We start from the raw sequence: 27,535 nt of genomic DNA, 5'->3' as shown, positions 1-27,535 counted from the left end.
CTGCTCTTTCTCCTACCTTTCCCTGCCCCTCCCCCCGACTCATACCCTGGAAGTCTCCCCAGGAGTCTTACTGATGCTGTCAAGGGAGTGCTTCTTATGAAGTTGGAGTTAGAAAGTTTGCAGAAAGAGGACTTTCATTGCTTGCACTGTGTGAGATGTATTATTAGAATCAGCAATTGGAACTCAGAACGTCTTTCATATGCAAACAGTGCTATAAAAGGCAGGTTCTGAGACTGAATTTTGAATGGGCAAATTAACCCTGACTAACACCTGTCTTCAGCCAACCAGCTGAGTGTGACCTTCTAGCTGGGCTTTCTGCCTTCAAATTTGTGATCCTTTTGGATTCATCTACCATACTGCTTTATACAGATGGCCATGAAATAGAGATCTGATTATGTTCATTTTTCTCAAACGTTCTGTGTGTCTCATTGTCCTAGGCCAAGACCCAGATTTGTCAGCATGGCATATTGTGACCTAGTCCCTTGCCTGGCCATCCGCCTCTGGCATTCTGTGCATCGGCGTTATCTGATTCATTGGTCCCTGTTATAAGAGCTGAAAAGTTTGGAGAAAGCATGCTTTCTTTGCGTAGAATGCCTTATGTGGTATTCTTTTCTTGGCCTCCTCCAACGCCTGAACCTCCCATGCCAGCATCTGTCTAATACCTGTTTATCCGTCAAAACTCAGTTGAGATGTGTCTTTCTCCAGGAAGCCTTCCCTGACAACCTTAATCACCCATTGCAGGTCTACACTGTATATAGTTCTTTGAGTAATGCCTATCTGTGTCTCCTTCACAGAACTATAAGCTCAGTGAAGCCCAGGATTAGGTCAGTTTGGGCTCACCATTGTATCTCTAAGGCCCACACAGTTCTTGGCAGGCACTCAATATCTGTGAATGTATGTGTTTGTGAATTACTAGGTCTGGGTTAGACACTTGTACCATGTGCTCCTATAGCACTGCATAACTATTTCTGGAATGCATTTGTACTGTATTGTAATTGTCTATTTGTCTGTCTTCTCCAACAGGATTATGAGTCCCTTTTGGACAAGGTTTGTGTTTTTTATCTCTGTATCCTCCAGTAGTTAGCGTGGTGCCTGGTACATATTAGACTTTAAGTACGTGTCTGACAATGAAATGAAAACTATCCATTCTGGGAAGTAAGCAGATTCATACATTGCTTGTAAGGCTATAAATTGGAATAATCTCTTTGAAGGGCAATTTGGCAATACTTTGTAAAATTTTTAATTAAAAAAAAATTTTTTTAATTGGACTACAGATATACAGTATTTGTAGATGTGCTTAATGATGTGGTCATTGAAGCATTGTTTATACAAACGAAAGATCAGAAATATCCTAAATGGCATGATTTAAGGGACTGGTAAAATAAGTTATGGGATAGCCACAGAGTGAAATACCATATTAGACATTAAGCAAAGCAGTAGATCTTCCATAGAATAACATCTGTGAAAAAAAAGTTTAAAGGCAAGGTTCAGAGCAGTGTGTACAATATACATCTATTTGGTTTAAAAAAAAAAGAAAGAAAGCCTGTGTGTGCACATGTACAATAAGCTTCTACATATTCATAAAAGATATATGGAAAGATGACAAGAAAGTCAGTACTACTTGAGTCATTAGGAGAGAACCAGGTGGCTGGGGGACAGATATGAAAGGAGACTTATTATATATATCCCCATTATACCTCTTGAATGTTTGTGCTCTGTGTATGTTACTACCTTTTTGAAAAAACAGTTGACACATTCCTGGACTATGGCTCTTCCCTTACTGTGACATCTCTTACATTGACCAGACTCACCATCATTTCTTACTTTTTCCATCTGCCTTCCTGATTTTCCATTTTGCATTGTGGCAGTGTTGTTTGGTAACTAGTGAAGAGGAAAAAGGAAAGAAATCCTCACCTACCCAGAACCCTACTGGTACTCTGCCTTTGTCTTGTTTTCCCTTCGCCACCTAACCTCAGTTCTCTCCATACTTCAATAGCAGTGAGTTCCATTCTGAACATCTGAGAAGCCCTAGGTACTTCATCCCATACATAACCCTACCTCATCTCTTCCCAAAAGCCCCCATTTTGACTTTGCAGCTGTTCAGAGACCCCATCAATTAATTCGTTGTTTCTTCCCTCATCCTACCACAGGCCCTCATTCTTCATCTTCTTCAGCTTCTATTCTGCTCCTTACCCACTCTTTTTACCCTCCCTTTGCTCTGGAAGTCTTGTCCATATCTTCCATGCTCCCTTAGTTTTATCCTGTCCCAGACAGGCTATAAGAGCCACAACCAGGTGCTTAGAACTGGGAGGATTCTCATCCTCAGTGAGGAAGACATTTGGCAAGAAGTGTCTTCATTCCATATCAGCAGCCATAGGGACAGGTCCTTTGAGTATCTCAAGTTGGAACTCTGAATGTGTTTTCCTATAAAGATGTTACAATAAGTGATGATTAAGGGCCATATTGCCTGTTCATTATGGGTTAACTAGGCTCCTGTGATCATGCTTGGGAAAAAGTACTCTGTCAGTGCTATGGTAGTGACATTTCCAGAAGCCTCCTGATTAAGAGAGAATTCTGTGGTTTATCCAAAAGTAGTTTTTATTAACCTGTGAAGGCTAACCAGTAAGTGTCTTCCTATTCATTTTCTTCATGGTAAGTGGTGATGTGCTATAGGTGGCCCGTGGTCCCGTCCGTGTCACAGTTGCTAGGGCTGTAGCAGAGGGGGACGGGGGGACAACTACACCAAGTGGTTCTCATCATAGTTTAGCTACTGTAATGCTTTTTCTTTGTAAACTTGTATTGTTTTTAACCTAAGTGCTGATTTTCTACACCTTTAATATTTTCTAATCCCCTTGTAACAGAGGCGGACATCCAGCCATGGTCATGCCAGGAAAAGAGCCAAGGTGAGAGCGCTTTCTCTACATAGTAGTCCCCCCCTTATCTGAGGTTTCACTTTCCATGGTTTTACTTACCACACTTCAACCATAGTCCAGGAGTAGATGATCCTCCTTTTGATATATCATCTGAAGTTCATTGGTAGCCTACTGATACGTCACAATGCCTGTAGCATGCACCTCACTCCATCTCATCATGTAGGCATTTTATCATCTCACATCATCCCAAGAAAAAGAATGAGTACAGTACAGTAGGATGTTTTGGGTGGGGGGGGGAGAGACCACAGTTATGTAAGTTTTATTATAGTGTAATTGTTCTATTTTATTGTTGTTATTGTTCATCTGCTACTGTGCCTAATTTATAAATTAAACATTATCTTAGGTATGTATGTATAGGGAAAAAAACATAATATATATAGGGTTCAGTACTATCCATAGTTTTACGCCTCCACTGGGGGTCTTGGGAAAGTATCCCAGATGATAAGAGGGGACTACTGTAGCTTCTTTTCTACTGTTATTAGTAATACATTTCACAATGGACTTATCATTAATATCTACTTTATTTGGATTATATATAGGCAAAGTTTTTCTGCCTGCACTTTATACTCTAATTGTGAATGTGCACACACACATGCACACATTTCCTATTGGAGGGTCTGGCTTTATTTTTCTCCATTACCTTTAGTTCAGCCACAGTCTATTTCTGATGCCCAGCTGTAGTCTGTCACAAAGCCTGAGCACATTGGTACTGGATCTGCTGGAAAGCCAGTTTCTCTCCTCACCTCTGGTTTCTCTAGGAGTACTATGAGTGTTATTTTTCCCTCCAACATTTTTTTCCATTTACCCTTCAAGATAAATCCTGCACCATTAGTAGAAATGACTCAACAGTTTTGGACATCCTAAAAATACAGCCTTTGGCGGGGCGGAGGGGGGGTACTTTTTAGGTTGGGCCAGGGAGGAGGATTTTGTTTTTAATCATTTTTTGATAAAATTAGCACATCACAGACTATTTTGAGCAGCGTTATCAAGGAGGACTATATGTGTTAGTGTGTGATGGCTTTTTAATTTTAGTTGAGGGAACAATAAAATATTAAACCTTTCTTGGGTCACCTGAGTAGCTCAGTGACTTGAGTGTCCAACTCTTGATTTCAACTCAGGTCATGATCCCAGGATCATGGGATCAAGCCCTGCACTGGGCTCCATGCTGAGTGTGAAGCCTGCTTAAGATTTTCTCTCTCCCTATTCCCCTCTCCCCCACTGACACATGCGCGCTCTCTCTCTCTCTCTCTCTCTCTCTCTCAAATAAAAAAATAAAAAATAAATTTAAAAAAAAACAAAAAACCCTTTCTTGCAGTGAGAAGAATTGTCACCAGAGGAATAATTAAGGGTGTCTACCCCACCCCCTTTCCCCCCAAAAAAGCAATGGCAGAATTTGGGAGTGGCTCAGACAGTATGTGGCTTGGATTTGAACACCACACATAGGATAAATTGAGTCTGTGTTTTGCCTGACATGGCCTAAATCCACAGTGACGGGCTTGATGTTAAAGTTTACAACAGAAGGTGTTCACTTCTACTTAATTTCCACCCAAGTTTTTTGAGATAAGTAAGACAGTTGTTATGTCCATTTTACAGATTAGGTAACTTGGGTTTATAGACACTGAGTGAATTTGACAAGATATTCATTAGTAAGTGGCAGAACTTGGCTTGAAGTCAGTTCTTCAGACTTGCGAGTTCTTTGCACTATACTGCACAACCCAGAACACACATGCCATGTTTTGTGCTATTATATTTACTGTAAACCTTGATTTTATTATAAGAACTCTTAGTAAATGTTTATAGGTAGATTTCCAGTGAGTCAATTCTATAATTTTTGGCTTTGGGGATCCTTAGGAGAGCAATGATTTGCAAAGTATTCTTTAGCCAGCGAAAGTAAACCAAGTGCATTAGCTTCTTACCACGTTAAATCCCAAATGTTATAAAAATTTCTTTCTCTTTACTCTTTTCAGACACTTCTTTCCATACCCTTGCCACCTCAGGTTTAGAGTCATTTAGCATTTATTATCACTCTGTTCTAGGCACTGTGTTAACATAGTTTATGTCACTTAATTCTCACAAGCCATCCTTTAAGTATTTTTATCCCCATTTCATTGAGGGAAAAACAGAGATCCAGAGAGGTCAAGTAGTTTGCTCAGGGTCTCTCATAGCTCATGAGCACAAAAGCAGGAGTTGAAGCTAGGACTTCTGGCTCTTAAATCCAGTATCTACTAAGCTCTGCTACTGTGTATTTTCAGTAAACCTCTGAATCTGAAATTGGTAGAGAAAGGAGGTAGAGAAAGCTAAGTGAAGTGGTTTTCCTATCATCTGTTCAAGGTAGCCATTTTGTTTTTATATGTCTACTAATGTAAGCAGGGCAATTATCTTTGAAGTAAATCAGGAACTGGCGAGTAAGGCCTGTTTGAAGGGAAAAACAAAAAAACCTGTACTTAATGGAAGCAGCAACTAACAGAGCCAAAGAGGATACCCTTCGTTCAGCGAAAAGCTTTCTGAATGTCCACCAAGTGAGTAATATATATATATATTTGTTTGTTTGTTCGTTTCAGTCTAATTCCAAGCTGAAGTTGGTGCGCAGCCTGGCAGTGTGTGAGGAGTCCTCTGTCCCTTTTGCTGATGGGCCACTGGAAACCCAGGTATGTCCTTTATAAGAGTAAGTGTAACTTTTGAGTTTTGCCCTTGTTTGGTAAACTGTAGTGTAACAACCACAGCATCAGCATTAGGCCTGGAAACCAGGGTAGAAGGGGCTTCAAAACAGGTGGTTGTGGTAAAGCAGAGTGCATGGGTGAGAACATGAAGCATAGGTCTTCACACCTGGACCACCTGAGATGATGCAGATGAGGAGATCCCAGGGTTGAATCTTGTTTTCCCACCCACACTTTTTCCCTCTGGTGATTAGAACCGTATCTGTCCAGTTTCTATGCCAAGAACAGCCAGTGTAACTTGAGCTCTCCATATAGTGGCTGTGATCGTTGGCAGAAAAGGCTTGGCTTTTCACCCTTTTGGTAGAACAAAAACTAAGACAATTTAATCAACAAAATACTATCTTCTGTAACTCAAGATTTCCCTTCTATGACATTTCAAGGGAGAGTAAAATCCTGTGGGAGAATTGAAATTCTTTTCCCCCTTTGATAATATTCCTCTTTTCTCTTGTCTAAGGATATAATTCAGTTGCACATCAGCTGCCCCTCTGACAAAGAGGAAGAAAAATCCACAAAAGATGTCTCTGAAAAGGAAGACAAGGAGAAAAACAAAGAAAAGGTCCCAAGGAAGATGCTTTCTAGAGGTGAGGACTTTCCCCACCTCTCTTGTGTCCTATGTAGTGCTCTGTAGTGTCTTTTCCTTCCATCTTGGAACCTGCTGACCTTACTGGCCCAACAGTTCCTAGTGTCTTGCTGACTTGGGGAGGTGCCTAACTAGGTAGGTTACTTTCTTTGCTGATTTAGCCAACCCTGCCTTAGGGGCTAACATGCTATAGAGAGCTACTCTGTTAATGTTGGCACTGTCTATAAGAAGTCATCGTAGTTAATTCTGATTCTATTTCTGCTGTGGAATAAGTAGTGACATGATTCATCACTAGTAGCAGATCCTCCAGATACCGTTTATATTTTGATTTGGGGATGCTTAGAGTGATTTTTTTTTTTTAAATCAGGTTTGTATCTAATTATTAAGCTGTCTGTGGTTTTAAACTCTTGGGCTGGTAGCAAAAATACCTGCTCCATAGAAGTTATAGTTGAGAGGAAAAGGCAATCTTGGGATTAAATTTTTATAAATAAATAAATAATAAATAACATTTGAAGCTGTTTGCTGAGATTCTGGAAAATTCAGCCCCAACTGCTCTTACCTGGAATTTATTTTCTTTAACTAGAATAAAATCTGCTTTGTTTTGGTTAAAACATTCAGCAAATTTTAATTATAGTCAAGTAGCTTTTCAGTGTAATACTGATGCAACACTGTGACCCAGATTCTACCTTCCATCATTGTCATGGGGAGTTGGGGCAGGAGCTGGTAAATCAAGCATCATTCTGGTTTTTAAGCTAAAACCCTCATTGAATTGTGGGCTTCTGCTTATGATTAGATTTCATGTGAGGTAGTTTCATTTATTTTAAATTTCTTTTGTTGTGGTGGTTCTAGACTCCAGCCAAGAATATACAGACTCCACTGGAATAGACCTACATGAATTTCTTGTAAATACACTGAAAAAGAACCCAAGGTAAAAACATTATTTGATGGAAGGGGGATAGCAGGGCCCAGCAGAATACCTAAGAGGTCAAGCAGCTTCTCAAAATTTTTCCATTACTCGAATCTAGGATTCCCACCTCCCTCCCCCACCATTTCCCTCCAGTATAGTTTTATATTCTGCGAGGGATTCATAGTACCCTCGTGTTGAGGTATCTGCTTTCAGAAGAGTTGGGACAAATTCTGTGGAAGGAGAATGCAGAGGCAAAGAAATCTAAAGTCTTGGGAGTATGATTTAAAAGTACAGGAAAAAAAATTGATATGTCTAAAAACTAAATATACATCTATAACCAGATAGAATGTAGACTACTGATTAGATTTTATAAGTGTAAAGTATATGTTTAAAGGAACATAGCTGCCAGCAGAATTAGGTTTCTGATAAGGAAAACAAAGTACATGATTAGGAGGATCTGCAAAATGATTGTTTCTCTACTTGATTGTTTTTCTTTTTTAAAGTAATATAAGACAGGCCCGTGAGGTCTGTCTACGTTATTGGTCTGCTATTGGGGGTTGGATCTGTTCCTCCCTTCAGCTTCTGTAGTGTGCAGGTTTCAATGCGTTCAATGTCTATGGGAGGGCTGCTTTTTGTTTTGTTTTGTTTTAATCTTTTCTAAACAGGGACAGAATGATGCTGCTAAAATTAGAACAGGAGATTCTGGAATTTATTAATGACAACAAGTAAGTTACTTGAACGAAATACACATTTAAAGGTGGGAGGGGGCACTGAAAAGAAATTTAGGTACAACTTTAGGATATCCCCCTTTCATATTTCCCTTGAAGTCTGAATTTTGAAGTAATTACTCACTGGGAACCAAAAGAAATTGGGGAGAAGTAATCAGAATGAATTAAAAAGTATATTGTGAAAACCAAGCAAGGTTTTTAAGTTATTGCATAGACTTGAGTTGAAAAGAATTGATATCTTTTCAGTAGCCAGCCCTTGTCCCATATTTAATTATTCTTCAAATTCTCCCTTTTTTCTTTGTAGAATACCATACAGGAAGGGGAAACCTAGGAATAGTCTTAATGAGGGTAGTGGATCAGAGTGATCTACAAAATGCTATAGATAAAGAAGCTGAGAGAACCTTTTTGGTTCCCATTGAGTGAGGATCTATCTTCCTTATAATAAGTCTGTTCCTCTTAAGAAATTCTCCACTTTAGACACTTGTAAGAAAAATTACAATTGGTTATTATTGCTGTTGTTTTTCCTTATTTCACTTCCCCGCCCCCTGGTTTCCCTTCAGTAACCAGTTCAAGAAGTTCCCTCAGATGACCTCATATCACCGGATGCTATTACACCGGGTAGCTGCCTATTTTGGGATGGACCACAATGTTGATCAAACTGGAAAAGCTGTCATCATCAACAAAACCAGTAACACAAGAATGTAAGGGAGGAAAGAGATTGGAAGACTTTCCTGGGATAGCCTCTAGCGTGGAAGAGGAAGGTGTAGGATCAAGATGTCTCTTTCTGGGGAGGGGACAATGTGGAGGGTTATATTATCAATTCCTACTCTTTGTGAGGAGTTAGAGATAGAGTCTAGGAGGCACTTGTGTTTTGTGAAGGCTGGCCCCTGGCGTCTCTTCACCTTTATTGATAGGACAGGTATAACTTTGGAGGAAGACAGCTTACAAAGAATAGACCTTGAGGATTTCACTGTGGCTTTGTGGATGTGTGACTCCAGAAATCCCTTGAGGGAGAGTTGTGGAATTTTTAAGAGTGCTATACTAGAAGGTCTGCTTCCTAACAAAAGGGTCTTTTTCCTTCCTTCTTTCTACATTTCTCTCCCAAACCAGCCCTGAACAGAGATTCTCAGAACATATAAAGGATGAGAAGAATACAGAATTTCAACAGAGATTCATTCTCAAGAGAGATGATGCCAGTATGGACCGAGATGATAACCAGGTGAAGAATGGAAAGGGGTGGGGCCATACAGAGAGATTGCAGTAAGAGAAACTGGGAGGGGAGAAGAATTTTTGTGGGATAAAGAAAACTCGAAATATCTTAGTATGGAGAAATGTATTGAGTTCTACTCAGTTGGCTGTGGCTTAATTTTGAGGACTGACTACATTTGTTGAGCTGAATGCCGCCCTCTTAGCCCCAGAGAGACATGGTGCTGAGTTTTGCTGGGTTTCCTCATTTGGCCTGGAACTCCCTGGTTCTGCCACTGACTTCTAGCTCTAGGTCATTTGGGGACAAAGCAAGGTTCCTCCCTGCTTCAGCCTTGATTCAGCTGACGGCTTCATTCTTTTTTTTCTTTAATAGTTAGGAATTTCTTTGGGAACCATTAAAAGTTATTTTATCCCACTTCTGTCTTATCCTAGCTCAGGGCTAGCCTTGGACTGGCAAAGTTGTGATGTAATTTACCCACTTATAAAGATGTTTCTGATCCCTTTCTGCAAACTCCTTATTTTCCCAACTCCTTCCACCAAGGTGAGTGAGTTGATTTGACATTTGATGCTGGGAATCTCAGTATCCCCTTTTTATTCTATTCCCGTGGGAGTAAAACGTGAACAGTCTGCCCTATCGCTTCACTCACGGGCCTGGCTGTTGCCCTGACTTCTAGCCTACTCTTCAGATAGTAAGTTTTTGTTTGGGGATTAGTTTTCCCAGCCATATACAGCATTTAGATCCAGCCAGCCTCTGTTTGACCTCCAGAGGAGGTTAGGTGGAGAACCAGGATTAAGATTTGAAGAGCATGGTTGGGTAGAGCCAATATGAGTCTTGCTAATTGATGATAACTATAATAATATCTTACCTCTAGAGTCAAAATTAATTTTCTTGGGATATCGTATGGTCTCGAGACCAGGACTTTTCCTGCTTGCTACTTGAGTATTTGAGGGAGTCCTTTTGAGAAAAACGCCATTATCTTTTGTGGACAAACACGCTGGGTCTGATTGAAAACAATGAAATATTTAAAAAAAGACAAAATTTTAAAAATCAGAAAGAGCCTTTCCATCCTGATGCCCTTCTCTCCATTTTCCCAAAACCCTTTTTCTGTGGATCAGGAATTATTCAGGCCTAGAGGCACATTGGGGCGGAGTAGAATCTGTCCATATTACGAACTTTTCATCTCTCAGCATCAGGCTTGATCCATAGTAGGGTAGGCTCTCTGCATTTTCGGTCCGTGATATTAATAATAAATACATTAATTGTTATTTCTTTTGAGTGTTTCCCTGACCTAGATTCTGTTCTAAACACATTCTGTGCATTATCTCTTTTAATCCTCTCCACAACCCAGTATACATGGGGGTTATTAGCTCCACTTTAAATATAAGAAAACCGAGGCTAAGAGATGTTAAGTTACTTGCCTGAAATAACATTTTTCAGAAGTGACAGAGCTGAAATTCTGCCTGACCTCAAAGCCCATTATACTTTTTCTGCTCTGTCACTGGTTCACCAGTGCTAGGGGTACTTGAGGTCCTATGTCTTCTTGAAATGGGATTTGTAAAAAGACATTGAGTAGAATTTAGGTTCTTAATGCTAGTGAGAGTTAAACCTAGTGAAAAGTTGATACTCCTGAAGTTATACCTACCCGTGGAGATGGGTGAAGATCAGGAAGATCAGCGTAGAGCAGCAGCCTCCTTGGTTGCATCATCTGAAGCTTTCAGAGCCTCTGGATTAAAGGTCAGAATCTTTTATAACTGATGACATTCATTGGACGGGTTGTCTCCCCCAGAGCATCTTGCCTTCAAGAGCAGTATGGAAAAGGACACTGTGTATGACACCCTACCCAGGACAGTGCTCACAACTCAACAGGCCAAGAGAGGAAAACGATGATGGAGAGTTGGGTGGTGGGCTAGCCAGAGGTGGTGATCTGCCCAGTCATCCCTCATCACCTTCTCTACATTTTTCAGAGAATTTAAAGTTCTCTAACCTCCATTTCCTTCTTTTCCCTTTCTATCACTCTCTCTCTCTCTCTCTCTCTCTCCTTTCCACCGTACCTTATTTGTCTCTTCCTTTCCCTGTCCATCCTTCTTTCTGTTCTGTTCTCCTTTTCTCTCTCTTCTCCTCTTTATGTTGCTCTGTTCTCTTTCTTCTCTATTTCTGTAATTTCTGTCTCTTTCCCTCCCTCCAGTGGCTATAGTTAAGAGGAGAAAAACTGCTTAAGCTTTGAGGTTAGCTTCACTTGGATTTCATTCCCAAGGCCCTCTTTGCTGAGCTGTGTGTGACTTGGATCTTCAGGCCATGGCATTAGTGAGTAAAGAAGGGATAATATCAGGTGCTAGTTCTGTAAAACTCTTCTCTACATTCGGCTCTGCTAAATACCTGTTTCTTCTCCCTCGCTAGCTTCCTACTATCCCTTTCTTTCCCTCCAAAGCAATATTGTTTATTCCCTGGGCTATTCTCTTGATCCTTAGTACCTGATTACTAAAAGGAAGCAACCCAATCCTTATAAATAGTTGTTGTTCTTGACACTCTGGGTGGGGGTGGGGAGACGAAGAGGTTCCAATCATCCAGAAAACCTGATCTCCCAAACTGCATGGTCAGATGTACCCAGTGAAACCTGTCCAACACTGGAAATTTTATTTCTTTTTTTTTTTTCCATTTTTTTGATGGCAACTATAAACTCTCCCGGTTTCTCTTCCTTGCTGGTGTGCAGTGAGCTTGCAGTACGAGGAGAACTTAACTAGCTTAATTCTGCTCATCGATCTAGATCAGAGTTCCATTGCAGGATGGAAGGAGGAGCAAGTCAATAGAAGAGAGAGAGGAGGAATATCAAAGGGTCCGAGAGAGAATATTTGCCCGAGAGGTAAGTGTAGCTTCTGAGAGTTGTCAGCCCATAGCTTTTAGCTCTTAATCTTTGGAACTGTGATTGGAATGAACCCTCCGTAAATGTTTTGTTGTTGTCTTTTTTTAACCAACATCAGCCAGCTCCAGTTTGGTTCTCAAATGTGGCTTACTGGGAAACTGCAGATTTTTATTTGTATTATTTTTCATACTTTGCAGTATGGCATACCAAGAGAACAAATGGAATGGCTGAATTTGGTAGATATGATTAGACTGAAAATAGAAATGGTTTTGGCAGGCCTTATGGAAGGGCCCTGACTCTTGCCTGTCCATCCCTTCTCCCACTTCCCCTCTTTCACTCCCACTATCCATTTTAGGCATCTTTGCTTCTAAGTGGAAAACTTAGTATCCACACAGCCTATATACATCCATCTTGTTTGGCCAGCCTCATTTTTAGGATATGTTGGTGGTTGTTAGAGCACAGATCTGGCATCCATTCTCTGAGCTCCACATTCCACATGCACAGAGGGTACCACTTACTATTCCCTCCTGTCTCTATCTGAACAGGAAGTCTTTTTCTTCCTCTATTTCCTACCTTGCTTCTTAGAATAGTATGGACTTTGTGGGCCAGAAGGCAACACGATCACTTTAGGCAACTTTATTCTTAAGAAGTGTGGGCCATATTAAATACACCCGGTACCCCTGTATTTGGTGGCCTTTGCCTACAAGACTGAAGAGAAGTATGGCAGAAATTCAGGAAAGGCTGTAGATAAGCAAGAGAGGAACAGATCTCCAGAAAATGTAGGCTCAAGATAGCAGCACTGTCTTACAGTCAAATTAGCAAACAAAGGAGGAAGAGCCAGCCTACCTTTGTAGTCAAAAGATGGCCAATTCTAATCAATATACTTCGATGAACACTACTCTCCTCTCATTTCCCCACTCTCCCCTCCGTCAGCAAGACAAAAAATACATTTCTCTCTCCATCATCACCTAGCTCAGAAAAACATTGTCTCTGACTTCAAGAAAACTGAACTCCTCTATGAACGTGTTCCATTGTCTCAGGAGACCCAAGTGTTCCAAGGATCCTCAGTGGGGACAGATTCACAACAAACCTCCTGACCAAGGAGAAGGAATCATCTTACCTTCTGTTATATAGACTTCCATTCTGAGTCAGAAAAAAGTCTGTCCTCCAGATTATCCAACCATAGCCCAAAGAGGGTCCTCTGCCTTTACCTGCAAACCAGATGGGTGGAATGAGAGGAGAGAGGTCACTTGTACATGGCTGTGGCCGACGATGACCCTAAGTTGTGGACAGAGCAGGTTGGTGGATGATAATAACAAACATTTATATAGTGCTTACTATCTTTGAGACACTGTTCTTAGCACTCTGCATAAATGTATTTAATCCACACTAGGTCTTTGAGGTAGGTTATGTTATTTTCCTCATTATGAATGAGGGACTGAGGCATAGAAGGTTAAATAATCTTAGATCAGAGCTCTAGTTAGTGAAAGGGTTGATATTTGAGCTCAAGCAGTCTGGCTGCTAAAGTAAACCACCTAAACTTAACCCCTAAAGTAAACCACCTCTCAATAGCTTGCTCTGCTCTGGGCTCTTCAGATTAGGAAGTACCAGTGATACCATAGTATAGCTATCTGTGATGTGCTGCTCTGCTTCCCTGACACATGGTAAATGACTGTCCCACCATGCCAGCCATTGGCAAAGCCATAGAGCCTCTGAAAGCACAAGTAGCTTTTAATAAGGTATTGGGGCTAATTAGGAACACCAGAACATAAGTGTGTACAACTGTAACAAAATCACAGTTAGCTCTTCTCTCCTTTTTTCTCCTGATTTCCAGTCTCTCAAGCCTCTACTAATTTATGTATTCTTTGTTAAATCCTTGTGGATTTACCACTTTTCATTTCAGCACTTCCTAACTCTTGTTGTGTTAAAAGCATCAGGAATCTCAGAAGGTCTAGACAAGGAAACATGTCCAAAGCCCACCATACTCGAGATTCCCTTGTGGAGAGGAACCTCGCCAGTCAGAGGGAGCTGATTAAGGGTGGAGTCGTAGGTAGGGGCAAATGGGAGGAAGAGGCAGGCCAACAAGAAAGGGAAGTGGCAAGAAGGGTGTTTGGATGGAAATGCTGCCGCTGCAACCTTCTCTGGAGCCTGAGCTGTGTACTGGGAGAGCTGTCCCACTTAGGCTCTGGTCTGCACGGAGCCCACTCTGCTCAGCAGCTGGACACTCTTGGTACCTTTTTCTAAGGCTTGGGAGTGCATCATAATGCTCACTTCACTCAGCTCAGTGGCTTTGTCAGGAAATGATCCCCAAAAGGAATGTTGCAGGCTTTTAATTCTTTCATTTTTTCTAGGCTCCGAAAAAGTACCTGCTTCCCCAATTTCTTACTCTCCTTGGGTCTCAGGTCAGAATGTCTTTCATTTTGGCCAGTGTGGAGGATAGAAATGGAATAGTCATTGAGGATGACTTCCAAAAAAAAACCTAAATTTCTTTCTCTTGTCTCCCTTTTCCCTTCCCTTGATCACACTCTTTAGGACCAAGCACACCAATTACTATGCTCAGCTTTACCTCTTAGGGAGAATAAATTTAGAACTAAAAAGGAAATAATAGGTTAATACTTTCCTCTTCCTCCTTTCCATACTCCCACTTTTATCAGCGTCTCTTTTTAAACACTCTGTGGGAAGGCTAAAAACACTGAATGCTCTTTCCCACTAAAGGTGAGAGGTCAGATTGGGTGTGTGGGTGTGGGTCATCCTGTCCCTGCTCCCTCTCTCCCTGTTGGGGGGTGAGCGTGGTTTGAGGACCTTGGGTATTCATAGCATCACGGACACCCTTTTCGGTTATGCCATGCTGTTTTCTTATAAGTTATTTTCCGTTTTCTCCCCTTCACCTAGACTGGCCAGAACGGATATCTAAATGACATCAGGTTAGTACCACTTAGCATGTTCCCTGCTTCTCATTGAGCTTTGTCAGTGAGGTTAATATAATCCTGTAATGATGCTTTTCTTTGATGTTAACCAACAGACTCTCCAAAGAAGCCTTTTCTTCTAGCTCTCACAAGAGAAGGCAGATTTTTAGGTACCTCTGTGTGATCTATATCTCTCCTTGTCATTGTTTGTTTTTTTTTTTTCTCTTTTTTTGTTTTGTTTTTGTTTTGCTGTAATCTTTTCAGCGGAGTGAGTTTGCTCCATGCATGGCTGCTTGTGGAATAATTCACTTTGTGGTTTTTGCAACATTGGATATTTTTCCCGATTGAAAAAGAAATGGCTCCTGCTCAATGACTTTATTTTTGTTGTTGCTGATCTCATTTTAAGTCGTGGATAGGTGGTGAAGGGGACCAAATAGGTGTGTCTGGGATAGGAACTGCTCGTTTCCAGAAGTTGCTGGAATTGGGCATTTGGGGAGGATTTCAACATGTATTTATATTAAGGTAAAAGAATGGGTATCTTCTGGCTACGTTTTCTGCTATGAAAGGTGTAAAGAGCTTATCCCTGACCCAGTGTAGGGAATGTTTTATGTCTTTAAGAAAGAATAGAACACACACACATACACACATATAAAAACACATACAAACATCTCTGTCTATGCAGTTTTCTCTTTGGGACAACATAATGTGTAAGATGACCTCAGAAAAGACTTCTCTTCCTTAGAATGGACTTAGAGCATATCTTTTTTATATGACTGCCCATGACTTGCTGTTAACATTGGTGAAAGCTGCTATATTAACTTCTTCAGGCCTAATATTCTCCCATTTTCCACAAAGCAGTCATGAGAATCTCCCTTTCATTTTAGTCTCTCAGTCCTACTCTAGAGGATCACACAATGTGGTGATGAGAGAAGCACTTCATTAGGACCCTATCTGGTACCAACTGATTTTAAGTATATTCTTCCCATTTTACCGATAGGACAACTATAGAGTAGAGAAAACTTGAGTATTTAATACTAGGCTTCAGGTCTAACCCATTCCAAAGGGCTTCTTTCTTTTTGAATCCTAAGCTTGATGGGAACTGAGATTAGTCAGAGCTCTCATTCCCAGCACTTCAATTGTCCCTTCCCCCCGTCCTTTCTAAAGTTAGTCAGACCACATAGAAATTTGGATCACAAGATTTCTCATTCTTTGAAGGGGGGCGTTATCTCCTTTCCCATATCTCTGAACTCTTTTTCCTAGACCATCCCACCCTGAGGTCCATCTGAAAGCCCTTAGGCAGTAAAGGCTCTGCATTGTTCATGGTGGTCAAAATAGATACCCCCCCCCAAAAAATAAATAAATTCCTGTTCCATATTGTATACTTCAAGGTCATGAATTATCCCAGAACATCTGTAATAAACAGGAGTTTTAAGCGAACTTCTTTGCACATGCTAATGCACAGGGCTTTATGGTTGCCAAAGTATACTGTATCTGATTCAGATTTCTCAGTGTCCTGATTTGGTAAGCTGGTTTATACGGAAGGAAGAAAGAAAACAAAAGCAGAGAAATTAAGTAGCTAACCTAAGTTTATGTGGACTCTTTGTCCAGTGTTATTTCACCACACCACACCAGCTCTCTACAAATATCACCCCTTCCTCTCTGAGTAGTGTTCCATTTGGAACCCTAATTCAGATTCACTGCTAAGAACGATGCTCTTATCAGTGCTGTGGAGCATTGAACTACATCAGACTGTGCTGATAATAGCTCCAAGGATCTAGTGAGCAGGTATAACCCTGTCCTATCCATATCTCCTTGTAAGCTGCTGCTTTCCATACTATGTGTTGGTTAAAGATCTAGGTCATCTAATATGCAATTCCATGGACTCTGAAGGGGGTATCTTCTATTTGGGTACTAGTCCAGAATTCTAGTGATGAGAAGCTGGTCTTCTCTAACTGCTTTATACCTTTCTTCCCAAGTGTGTGACACAAATACTGATATACCACATTCCATCATCCACTTTGGCAATAACTAGGGCAACTTCCTAGTTCTTTGGAAGATTCTATTCCATTTGATAAATAAGCCATTACTGACATTTACTGTCACCTCTTAACACAGGCCTCCCTACCCACTCTTCAGACCTGATAAACTGAACTTTTCACCATCATAAATCTACTCATGAAAGCTAGGTCAGCTTTGATTTTACAGGAGTATGAAGTGTGAATGCTCTCTGTCCTGTACCCCCATCTCTCCAACACACACACATAGCCCAATCCAGGGCTTAGAACTGAGTCTGGGAGTTTTCCCTAGTTGCCTTATGTTTAGTGAAGTGGAAAGACATGGTTTAGTTGTAGAGAAGAAAAACTGATCTCTTTCCTGGCCAAGACACAACTCAGATTCCCTAACTCTTGGGGGTGTAGTGTACGAACCCTGGCTAGACCATCAGACTAGCCACATTTCGAACACTTGGCCATCATCGTCTTGGGGGAACTGGATGAGTACAGAAGTACTGCCACTTTGGCTCAAGCTTCCCAGGGTGTTTGGTTTAAAGTTGACTCATTCACTGTTTACCTCTAGTAGAAAGAGAAAGTTAATGGGAGAATTGTCCTAAAAGATAGTGCTGTGTTTGATTTAGGTGTAAAAGTCCATTAGGACTTGTCTTGTAAAATTCAAGTTCTAATCTCACCCATTGCCACTGCTGTATCCGCTGCCCCATAAACAGACACATCTTTATTGAGTCCTCTCAGTAGGCTTGCCTTTGTCCATTGAGTCAGAGCTATTGGCTCTCACTTCAGGTCTGGTTCTGTTCCTGGAGAGCCCCTGATTTATGTTTCTTTCTTGTTTCCCATTCTACTTTTGACATTCCCAAGACAAAGGGATAAAGTTTTAGGGAGACAGGGATATTTTCCAGTTCTCTACTCTTACATAGAGAGAAGCACTGAGGTTATATATATATATATATATATATATATATATATATCCACTTGGGATTCGGAGAAGAATTAGCATGTCCCTAGCCAGCTGTGCCAGTGTGTTTGTTCTTAGCCCACCATGATTGCCTTGACCAAAACTTAAAATAGTGACCCTAGTCTTTATTTTTGCCCATTTTCCCTACAGTACCTTTGGAGCAGGTATTCTAATAAAGAAAGGTATTTTCTTTAATATTACCCTCATAAGAAAACACCTTTTTTTTTTTTAATGAGAATAACTCTGAGCCTCGTGTCTTTGAAACTAAGGGGATTGGATGGCGTTTGTATTTGCTTTAGGTGGGATGGTAGTGCAAAGGAGGGAACCCAAGCTACTATGATTTTTGCTCATCTGCTCCCCAGTATATATACCAAAACTTTTGTAATTGTTGCCTTTGGTTTCTTTAGTTCAGAACTTATTGGGGGTGGGAGATATGAAAGGAAAATTCCTGGTTCTTGGTTGCTTATTAAGAAGCAGTAAGGGCTCAGTAAGACTTAGGGTTTTTAGGTCAACCCCATCCGTCTTGAGGACAACTGTTTATGATCCTAGACAGTGATTACAGCATCAGGATAACCCTGATGCTTCCTGAGAAAAATAAGAGAGGAGCAGTCCCTCTTCTCAATAGCCTTGTGCCTTGCCTGGGGCAATAAGGTTATTAATATGGTGGCAGGTGGGCACAGTGAGCCCCCTGCTCCTTGCCATCCTGGGTCCCAAGGGCATATTTACTTGATCATGTTGAAGACTTTAGCCCTTAGAGACCCTGGAACCAGTAGTTTGTAGATACCATCACAGAATTGCCACAAAACAGGTTAGGTCAATTTTAGACTATCAGATTGAGTTTTCCAGAGTGACCCGTTAATGAATATAGTCCTCTTCCCACCCCTGGAAAAGTGGTACCTCTGCTGGCTTTGACACATGTTATGTGGAAGACCTGTTATATTTATCCATGTCATGGGCTACTCCTGCCTTCTAGCAATAGTAGCTTCTAGGAGTCCTTTTGTCTTAAGAACTCCTAGAAGGAGGTGGTACCCCTCTGCTCCCCACTATCTCCTGCATGTGTGGGATCCCTGCGGGGGCAGGGGAAGAGACCACAGCCAATCTCAGCATCATGTATATGGTTTCCCATCCACCTCTGGTCTCATATTGAATTAGCTGCCAGCGCACTGTCTTCCAGATTTGCCTCTGTGCTCTTTGTTACTGTACTGGATCTTGTTCTGTCTGCTCCCAGCAAGTCTTGGTTGGCCAGCCAACTAACAAGAAATCAGTGTCCATCCTCCTCCCAACCCTCACCCCTTCTTTGTTATCGAAGGAATAGAAATGAACTCTCTCCTAGCCCTTCTGCCGAAGTGGTAGGTGGGGGGTGCTCTGACCACTGTGGTCTCTGCAGGGGGAACCGTGAGGGGCTGAGCCGAACCTCAAGCAGCCGCCAAAGCAGCACAGACAGCGAACTCAAATCCCTGGAGCCACGGCCTTGGAGCAGCACAGACTCTGACGGCTCTGTCCGGAGCATGCGGCCCCCTGTCACCAAAGCCAGCAGCTTCAGTGGAATCTCTATCCTCACCCGAGGGGACAGCATCGGGAGCAGTAAAGGTGGCAGTGCAGGAAGGATCTCCAGGCCAGGTACTACAGCTTCTGTCCTTCAGTGTCATGCTCATCATTTCTTGCTTGTCTAAAACATCATTGATGTTTGGAGCACTGGGTGGCTCAGTCAGTTAAGCACCTGACTTCAGCTCAGGTCATGATTTCACGGTTCATGGGTTCAAGCCCCGCATCGGGCTCCGTGCTGACAACTCAGAGCCTGGAGCCTGCTTCGGATTCTGTGTTCCCCTCTCTGTCTCCTCCTACCCCACTCACACTCTGTCTTTCTCTGTCTTTCAACAATAAATAAATGTTTAAAAAGAAATCACTGAGGGGCGCCTGGGTGGCTCAGTCGGTTAAGCGTCTGACTTCTGCTCAGGTCATGATCTCGCGGTTCGTGAGCTCAAGCCCCGTGTCGTGCTCTGTGCTGACAGCTCAGAGCCTGGAGCCTGCTTCCGATTCTGTGTCTCCCTCTCTCTCTGACCCTCCCCCGTTCATGCTCTGTCTCTCTCTGTGTCAAAAATAAATAAACTTAAAAAAAAAATTTTAAAAAAAATCACTGATATTTACTTCTAACAAAACATTTCTCACAGTATAGTGTCCTGGAAAGCTAACATAGCCAGATGAGGAGAAATTTGATTTCTTGGATCCCCTGTTTTTTGATTCCTCTCTCCGATTTTCTTTCAAACCTTCTTTCCTAATTGGAAAAATAAATAAGTAAAAGGTTGCGATTAGATTATTTTATCTTATTTCTGACCAAGGTTGGACATCCCTGTCAGCCCAAGTTCAAATTATATGCTAAGATGAGAATGATACTGCTTTCATTCTGTGGCCTCTGAGATTATAAAGAGGGTTGGTTGAGCAGAAGGAACCTTTGGAGTTGAGCTGTTTGTAATTAATTGGTAGCAACCGATAGGCCACAACTGCAAGAGATGCTGTGGCTGCTTCCCTGGAGCCCAGTCACTGAGGAGGAGCATATGTTCCACATGCCAGCCCTGTAACCACAGCTCTCCTGATGTGCAATGTAACCTTCTCCATTTATTCCTATTGTACTCTTTCTTAGCAGGGGGTATTTAGCTCTTTATACCCAGTGGGCCTCCATTTCACCCTCCTCCCATCTCTGAAGAATCCTTGCATCTCATCCCAGAAGTTCTGTAGGTTTTGTCCTCAGAAGACATCAGTAGTGGTGAAGATTCTGCCTCTGTTAAGTCTCTGATGGCCTTCTCTGTTACCTCCTCTCTAACCCCACTGCCTCTGCCTTTATCCAGGCCTTTATCTTCTTTTATTTAGGTATGGCGCTAGCCCCCAAGCTGGTTTCCCTGCTCCACCCTCAGCCCTTTTAGAACCGGTTTACTAGTCTAAAACACAGATCTAATCGTGTCAGTCGTCTCTTAAATTAACATTCATGTTTCTGCATTCCTGGCATAATAAAATCCGAATGACTTAATGTAGCGTTGCTTCCTGACCCCAGTTTGCCATCTCAGTCTTACTCCCAGATATCCTTCTTCCTCTGGCCCTCCAGCCATTTCTTGAATATGATATTAGCTTCATCCCTCCTTGGTCTAACAAGCCTTCTATTCATCCTGCAAATCCATTTCTCCTCCCACTTCCTGTTTAAGTGAGTTACTGCTTTCTCATCTTTGCTTCCGTACAACTTTGTTCATATCACTGATGCATCCCTTATCCTTATCAGATCGTAATTGCTGTGTGAACGTCCATCTCCTTTCGGAAGATCCTGTGCTGCTTAAGGGAAAGGACTGTGTTCTCTTCACCTTTGAGTCCTCAGTTCATTATACAATGCCTAGCACATAGCAGATACTTAGTAGAAGTATTTTGTGTGAATGCGTGCATGACTTGGAGAGCCTGGAAATGGGAAGAATAGTTGGGTGACAGTTGTGCGTATGTGTGTGTACAGGCAAGTGCTTGGAAAGGCCAGATTGCCTTCTCAGCAACTCCTGTGAAATGCTGCAAGTTGAGGAGAAATCCAAGAGAAGCCACGTCTCTTACAGGACTGGGAATCTATACCTTCCCAGGAAGCAGACAGTCATGTTCTCAGCTGTCTGGTCATGTTGGACAGGTTCTCGGTACTTCAGCGGAGGCAGCTTGTCAGCCTCACGTTTTGTTCAATTCCAAAATCCAGTATCGACGGGTGCGGTGTTTACTGTTCCCGGGGAACAGAAACCTGCTAAGATGAGGACTCCCATCAGCAGGGCAGCTGCTCATTCATATCTGTGCTCATTCACGGATCTTCCCAAGACAGTGGGGGAATGGACAGAAGGGAAGTGAAGAGAAACAGAAGAGCAGGAGTAGCACCCTACATGTCCAAGGGTGGCATGTTCACGGCTGGTGCTTACAACTCTTGGTGGGTCTCCTCTTTGCCTTAGGTTTGGCGCTAGGTGCCCCAGAAGTGTGCAACCAGGTCACCTCATCCCAGTCTGTCCGGGGCCTTCTCCCTTGTACTGCCCAGCAGCAGCCGCCACAGCCACAGCCGCAGCAACTTCCTGCGCTCCCACCCACGCCTCAGCAACAGCCACCCTTGAATAATCACATGATCTCACAGGTGAGTCACCAGCAGAGCCCCTCCGCTCTGATTCAAGCAAGCTCTGGAAGTACAGTCATGTCTGTTGTGCTGTGGGTGGCAGGAAAGATCTGTTGTTGGAGACCTGCCACTCGCTCCCCCGTTTCTTATTTGTTAGTTGTGGGGAGAGAAGAGTAAGGTAAGGGTTTGGCCAAAGTGCTCTTAGAGTCAGCCTGGGAGCTTTTTGCCTTCTGTTTCTTCCTTTTCTTCCTGAGAATTGCCAGTGGGATCTTTTACCCCATTCCACATTTCTGCTGTACCCCATCTCCCTCTACATCCTGTGTAATTAGCAAGGCGATTTTGCTCACTGCATCCATATATGGAGCTTGAAAAAAATCATGGCTCTCACCATAACCAGCTGGATGTATTCATGTGACTGTTGACCCGCAAACACATATTTATGGATTGGGGTTTGAGAAAAGGAAATCTACTCAAGACCCCTTCCATACATATGCCATAAGGCACAATCCCCCCAAAGTTGTCTTTGTTTCCCATGCCATGAAAGAGCTCTTTCTCCTTCTGTTGCTGGACTGGTAGATATTAATATCAAGTAGGGTTTGCGTGAAGTTTCCTTTCTGTAGAGATCACACAAGTCTTCAGCATCAGAATCCAAGCCTATTCTAAACTGGGACATCAGTGTTGTAGGTTCAGGTCTCCCTGATACTCTGAGCAGAGCCGCTCATGAGTGGAGTCCATCCTGTATCCTGGGGTATGTCTGGCGGTGGTCTCTGCCAGTCAGAAAGCCCGTATGTCTGCACTCTACTGCTATAGTTCTTCTCATTGCACCTCCCAGGCTCCCTTGCCTCTGGGCTTAGTCAGTTCAGCTTGGCATCAGCTCTATCTCTTCCATAGGTAAAAGAAGCAAATCACAAGCATTAACACCCCAGGAACTGGAAACTAGACTGTAAAGAGCCTAGGATGGCCCCGTATTACCCCATTCTGATATTGTAATGATCTAGGAAACCCTGCTTTGTGTCTTAATGTAACCCACATGCAGATCATTCCAGGCCTTTATCTTGGCCCCTAAGTCAGTTTCTCTAGAGTTCTGACTTTTGTTCTTGCTTGATCACCATCTATCTCATTAAGTCTCATTCATGTCAGCTTACCTCACTCCGTACAGAGGTGTGGCACACATGTGTGCATTCCGTTTGTGTCTTCATTCAGACCTATAAATGGGTACACCTCTCTCTCTCTGGGTATCTCCTACTGTGTTTCTGTGTGTGCCTCAGTTTTCTAAGGTCCCAGTGTTTGAGTTTTCTAAAATGTGTGTATTTTAATACAGTCTTCCTCCCTTTTCTCCGTCTTAGTCTTCATCTGCCTCCTACTTCCATCCATATCTAGAAACAGACAAGAGTGGGAAAGGAATAAAGAGATCACTAGAATAACCATTTGGGACTGAAAAAATGTTAGAATGTCTAGGTGTCTGGCCCTAAATCCCAAACTTTTACTCAGATTCTGGCCCTGCTTCTGGATCATGAGGCTCTGTGAGTCAGTCATTGATATTGACTGATCTCCTGCAGGAGGCATAGTACTAGGTTAGGCCCTGTAGATTGGAGATCTCTGTTTCCTCAGAAATCCATTCTTTTTTTAAATTTTTTTTTTTTCAACGTTTATTTATTTTGGGACAGAGAGAGACAGAGCATGAACGGGGGAGGGGCAGAGAGAGAGGGAGACACAGAACCGGAAACAGGCTCCAGGCTGTGAGCCATCAGCCCAGAGCCTGACGCGGGGCTCGAACTCACGGACCGCGAGATCGTGACCTGGCTGAAGTCGGACGCTTAACCGACTGCGCCACCCAGGCGCCCCCAGAAATCCATTCTTAAGGCTAACTGTGATCACAAACTCCAAACTAAAAGATCTTTTCCTGGTTAAGTTTTGGTGTCCCTGAAGCACTTAATGATGGTGACTAATATACTACCACCACCCCACTATTTATTTATTTTTTTAATGTTTATTTACTTTTGAGAGAGAGAGAGAGAGAGAGAGAGAGAAGGAGGGGCAGAGAGAGAGGGAGACACAGAATCCAAAACAGGATACAGGCTCTGAGTTGTCAGCACAGAGCCCGACGTGGGGCTCGAACCCACAAACCGTGAGATCATGACCTGAGCCAAAGTTGGACGCTTAACGGACTGAGCCACCCAGGCGCCTCCGCCACCCCACTGTTTATACCTTCTTTTTTTTTCCTCTCCACTTTCCGCCCTCTCTCTCTATCCCTTCTTCTTCCTATTGCCTTTTTCTTTCTTTGTTTTTTTCTCTTTTTCCCTCTCAGGACTGGTGGCTCTCCAGTCTCAAGGTGCTGAGCCCCAGCATATTTATTGTTTAGTTTCACAAATGGTTTGCAACAGTGCAGAGATGAAGGAAGGAACCACACACACATTCATGCCACCGTGCTGACTCTAAAGGTTTTCCTTTCGGAGAAATAGCAAGAAAAGCTCTGTGTTCCAAGGCCTGGGGACAGTGCTAGAAACTATGTTAAACTTTCCCTTCCTGGCAGGCCTCCGCTGTCCGAGCAGACCTCCCTATGTAAAACCAAGGGGTGAGGTTGAGAATTAAAGGGCCAGTGGCTACCTTTTGCTGTGTTTCCCTAAGGTAGAGTGGACCACTTGGAAAGGAGGAGTCCTCTGGGAATCAAGTCAGGCAGCCCAGAGCCAGCGATCTAGCCCAGAATTCACCAGCAGGTGGCAGTCGTATCCCTCATGGCCAGTCTTTGGCTTCCTCGTGGTATTTCGGAAGCTCCCTAGCCCTGGTGTTTGAGACTGTCTGAGAACTGTCGCTGAGGGTAGTGGTGGAAGAACCTAAAAATAGCACTGAGACACATACTTTTACCACTACTCTTCTTCAGTCAAAAGAGGCCTACGAGAGGAGCATCATTTCTTCCTTCTTTACTTTTTACTCAAATGTGTAAGAAATGTGAGGAAAACAGGCAGCTGTACCTATGGCTACCCCTTCCCCCCCAAAGGATGTAAGATCTGAAGCATAGTAGACCCTTCCCCAAGAGAAAGGAGAGGATCAGGGTAATAGAACACGTGTTTAAAAGCTACCAGCACAAGGAGCTCATGCTGAGCAGCTTGGCCAGCAGTTACATTTGAAATGCCACTGGCTCACAGAACATGGGCATGCCAGGAGAGCTGGGAGTCTATCAAGGCTGCGGTAATGTCTCCCCCAGTCTCACAGTGGATTCTCAGGAGCTTTTTCTTAACCAAGATGACTGACATTTTATTTTCAACAAACTCCAGGTATCAGGAGCTTTCTCTGTTTTGGAGGTCTTCTAATTCCCGGACTCTGCCTCCAGAACTGCTAGTCCCCTCTATGAAAGAGTCTCCCGGAAGTATATGGCAAAAGACGATATTGACACCTTGGTCCCTGATACCTCTTAATACTCTAAATTTGGAAGGAGGGAGGAGAATCATACGAACAAAACAATGTGTAAATCTATTTAACTTCTTCCTTCACCCGCTCCCTACTGTTAAGAGTGGAGTGGGAAGAATATGTCAGGCAGAACTAGGTTCCCATCCCAGCTCTGCCACATTAGATGTGTGATCCTGGACGTGTGACTGAATTTCTCTGAGCCTTACTACCTTAACTGCAAATACAAGCGATCCTGTCTCCCTGTGGATTACTGTGAGTCTGTAATGAGATATGTATGTAAATGAGACAACGTATAAAATGTTATTTCCCCCTCTCTTCGTAGCCTCTCTCCTTTTCTCCCACCTCATCTACCACCAGGGGCTACAGCTAGAGAACCGATTCTCCAGGAGAAGTGATTGAAATGGCTGGAGGGGAAGAAGAGAGAAAAAAAATAACTCCCCATTAGTTGGTTTAGAACACATCATGTTCCTAATAAACAAATCCTCCTGCTTGAGGCTAGTGAAGGGACTAAAGGAACAAAATCTAAAGCAAGGCTATTTATATTTTATTCTACATCCCTCCCTGTTTGCTTATGGGGGCATTTTTCATACTGCCCTCACAGCCTGGAGGAGCACAGAACAATCATGGAGCAGGAGGAAGTAGCTGGAACTGGGCATAAACTGGCTCTTACTTCCTTCTGTACCCTTGGGAGGGAGACGATCCTTGTGAATGAGCTCTTCTTCCAGGAGAGCTGTGGTGTGAAATCAGGAGTGTGGCCGGGAAAGCTGAGCCAGACCTTGGATGACCCCTCCTACAAAAGCAGGAATCCCTTCTCAAGTGGGCATTCAAGGAGGGTTATGGTCATGCTCCCCAGGGATCGTATGTTCAGAAAAAATGCTTTGGGAAAAGCCGTGTTTGGAATCAGGCAGCAGACACACCGGCTCTGAGAGTCCTAAGATTGCTCTCAACGACTGCAGAGTTCTGAGTAGCTAATGGGTAGAGTGCGCACTGCAGCAGGCCTCTCCTGATAGGAGAGATTGCGTATCTGTCGCCGATGTGGATGCGAAAGCCACAGGCTGTCTGTCCTGGGCTTGGTCTCCAGTCTGCTCAGCAGCCTTGCTCTTCATGTGACATTTTTTTATGATTAACCTTGTTGTTCCTCCTCTTTCCCTCCCCACCTCTGCCCTCCCTCCCCCTGCCTCTCCCTGCACTTCCCTTTTCTCTTCCCTGTTCCACATGCCTCTCTGCTGGTCCACAGCCAGTCCCAGCTCTGCAGCCCTCTCCGCAGCCTGTTCAGTTCTCTCCAGGCTCCTGTCCCCAAGTCCTTCTGCCAGTCTCTCCGCCCCAGCAGTACAACATGGTATAAACTCCTTTCCCCTTTTTGTCGTGTCCATGTGTGGTATGTCTGTGGGTCCGTCTGGGACAAAGCAGCTGTACTTTTTGGAGGGCCATGTTAAAAGGCATATCTTCTTGAGCAAAGGGCCAGCATAGGCTGAGCTATGTTCCATTCTGGTGGCCTCATCCCAGCACTTGTGGCATCAAAAGATGCCTAAATGTAAGACAGAGAGGAGCGCCGGTTCCCCTGAGTCTCGGGAGAGGTACAGAATTGGATATTGCTCTAACCTGGGCTCCTTGTCTTTCTACTGTGTGCATCTTTCATCCCTCCTCCTCCCTGGATATGTCTGAAGAACCCAGTTTATCCCATATAGGATGGTTTTCTGTCATTTCCTTTGAAGGCAAAAACACAACTGCAGATTTGTTTGGTATCATCGGTCCAAACTTAAAATGTTCCCCTATGTTACTGTGTTATTTTATATTTAAAAAAAAAAAAGCGCCATTTCCGCGGCATAGCACATGCTGTTTAAATTGTTTGTACCCTAGCTACAAATCCTATGAAGACCTGATCCACCTCATAGTTGATAACTTTTTTTTTAACTTAACATCTTTTTTTTTTAATGTTTGTTTATTTTGAGAGAGAAAGAAAGTATGAGCAGGGGAGGGGCAGAGAGAGAGAATCCCAAGCAGGCTTCATGCTCTGCGAGGAGCCTGACTTGGGACGCAGTCCCATGACCTTGAGATCATGACCTGAGCCGAAATCAAGAGTCCTCTGTGTTTAACCGACTGAACCACCCAGGCGCCCGCCCCATAGTTGATAACTTTTATCATGGTTATCAGAGCCCTGATTATTTTTAATTTTGTGTTAACCACACCTGTCTGGTTTTTGGTTTT

At 43.0% G+C, this 27,535-nt stretch overlaps 1 protein-coding gene across 27 annotated transcripts in view; it reads left to right on the top strand.

Annotated features, from left to right (window-relative positions):
- The window catches only part of R3HDM2 (R3H domain containing 2), a 163,520-nt gene that overhangs the window by 120,847 nt on the left and 15,138 nt on the right, over nucleotides 1–27,535 (top strand). For 11 of the 27 annotated variants that reach the window (XM_047867930.1, XM_047867929.1, XM_047867925.1 and 8 more), the window contains 14 exons: nucleotides 1,024–1,047; nucleotides 2,862–2,903; nucleotides 5,495–5,581; nucleotides 6,105–6,231; nucleotides 7,080–7,158; nucleotides 7,803–7,862; nucleotides 8,426–8,566; nucleotides 8,976–9,084; nucleotides 11,837–11,932; nucleotides 14,825–14,856; nucleotides 14,955–15,008; nucleotides 19,190–19,422; nucleotides 21,765–21,940; nucleotides 26,565–26,666. In XM_047867930.1, coding sequence (XP_047723886.1) covers nucleotides 1,024–1,047; nucleotides 2,862–2,903; nucleotides 5,495–5,581; nucleotides 6,105–6,231; nucleotides 7,080–7,158; nucleotides 7,803–7,862; nucleotides 8,426–8,566; nucleotides 8,976–9,084; nucleotides 11,837–11,932; nucleotides 14,825–14,856; nucleotides 14,955–15,008; nucleotides 19,190–19,422; nucleotides 21,765–21,940; nucleotides 26,565–26,666 — 1,362 coding nt within the window. The remainder of the gene's footprint in view (nucleotides 1–1,023; nucleotides 1,048–2,861; nucleotides 2,904–5,494; nucleotides 5,582–6,104; nucleotides 6,232–7,079; nucleotides 7,159–7,802; nucleotides 7,863–8,425; nucleotides 8,567–8,975; nucleotides 9,085–11,836; nucleotides 11,933–14,824; nucleotides 14,857–14,954; nucleotides 15,009–19,189; nucleotides 19,423–21,764; nucleotides 21,941–26,564; nucleotides 26,667–27,535) is intronic. The other 16 variants (XM_047867908.1, XM_047867910.1, XM_047867912.1 and 13 more) reach the window with 16 other exon arrangements.

This window comes from Prionailurus viverrinus, chromosome B4, assembly GCF_022837055.1.
Source record: "Prionailurus viverrinus isolate Anna chromosome B4, UM_Priviv_1.0, whole genome shotgun sequence".
Classification (NCBI taxonomy): domain Eukaryota; kingdom Metazoa; phylum Chordata; class Mammalia; order Carnivora; family Felidae; genus Prionailurus; species Prionailurus viverrinus.
This window is presented reverse-complemented; position numbering and strand designations above follow the sequence as displayed.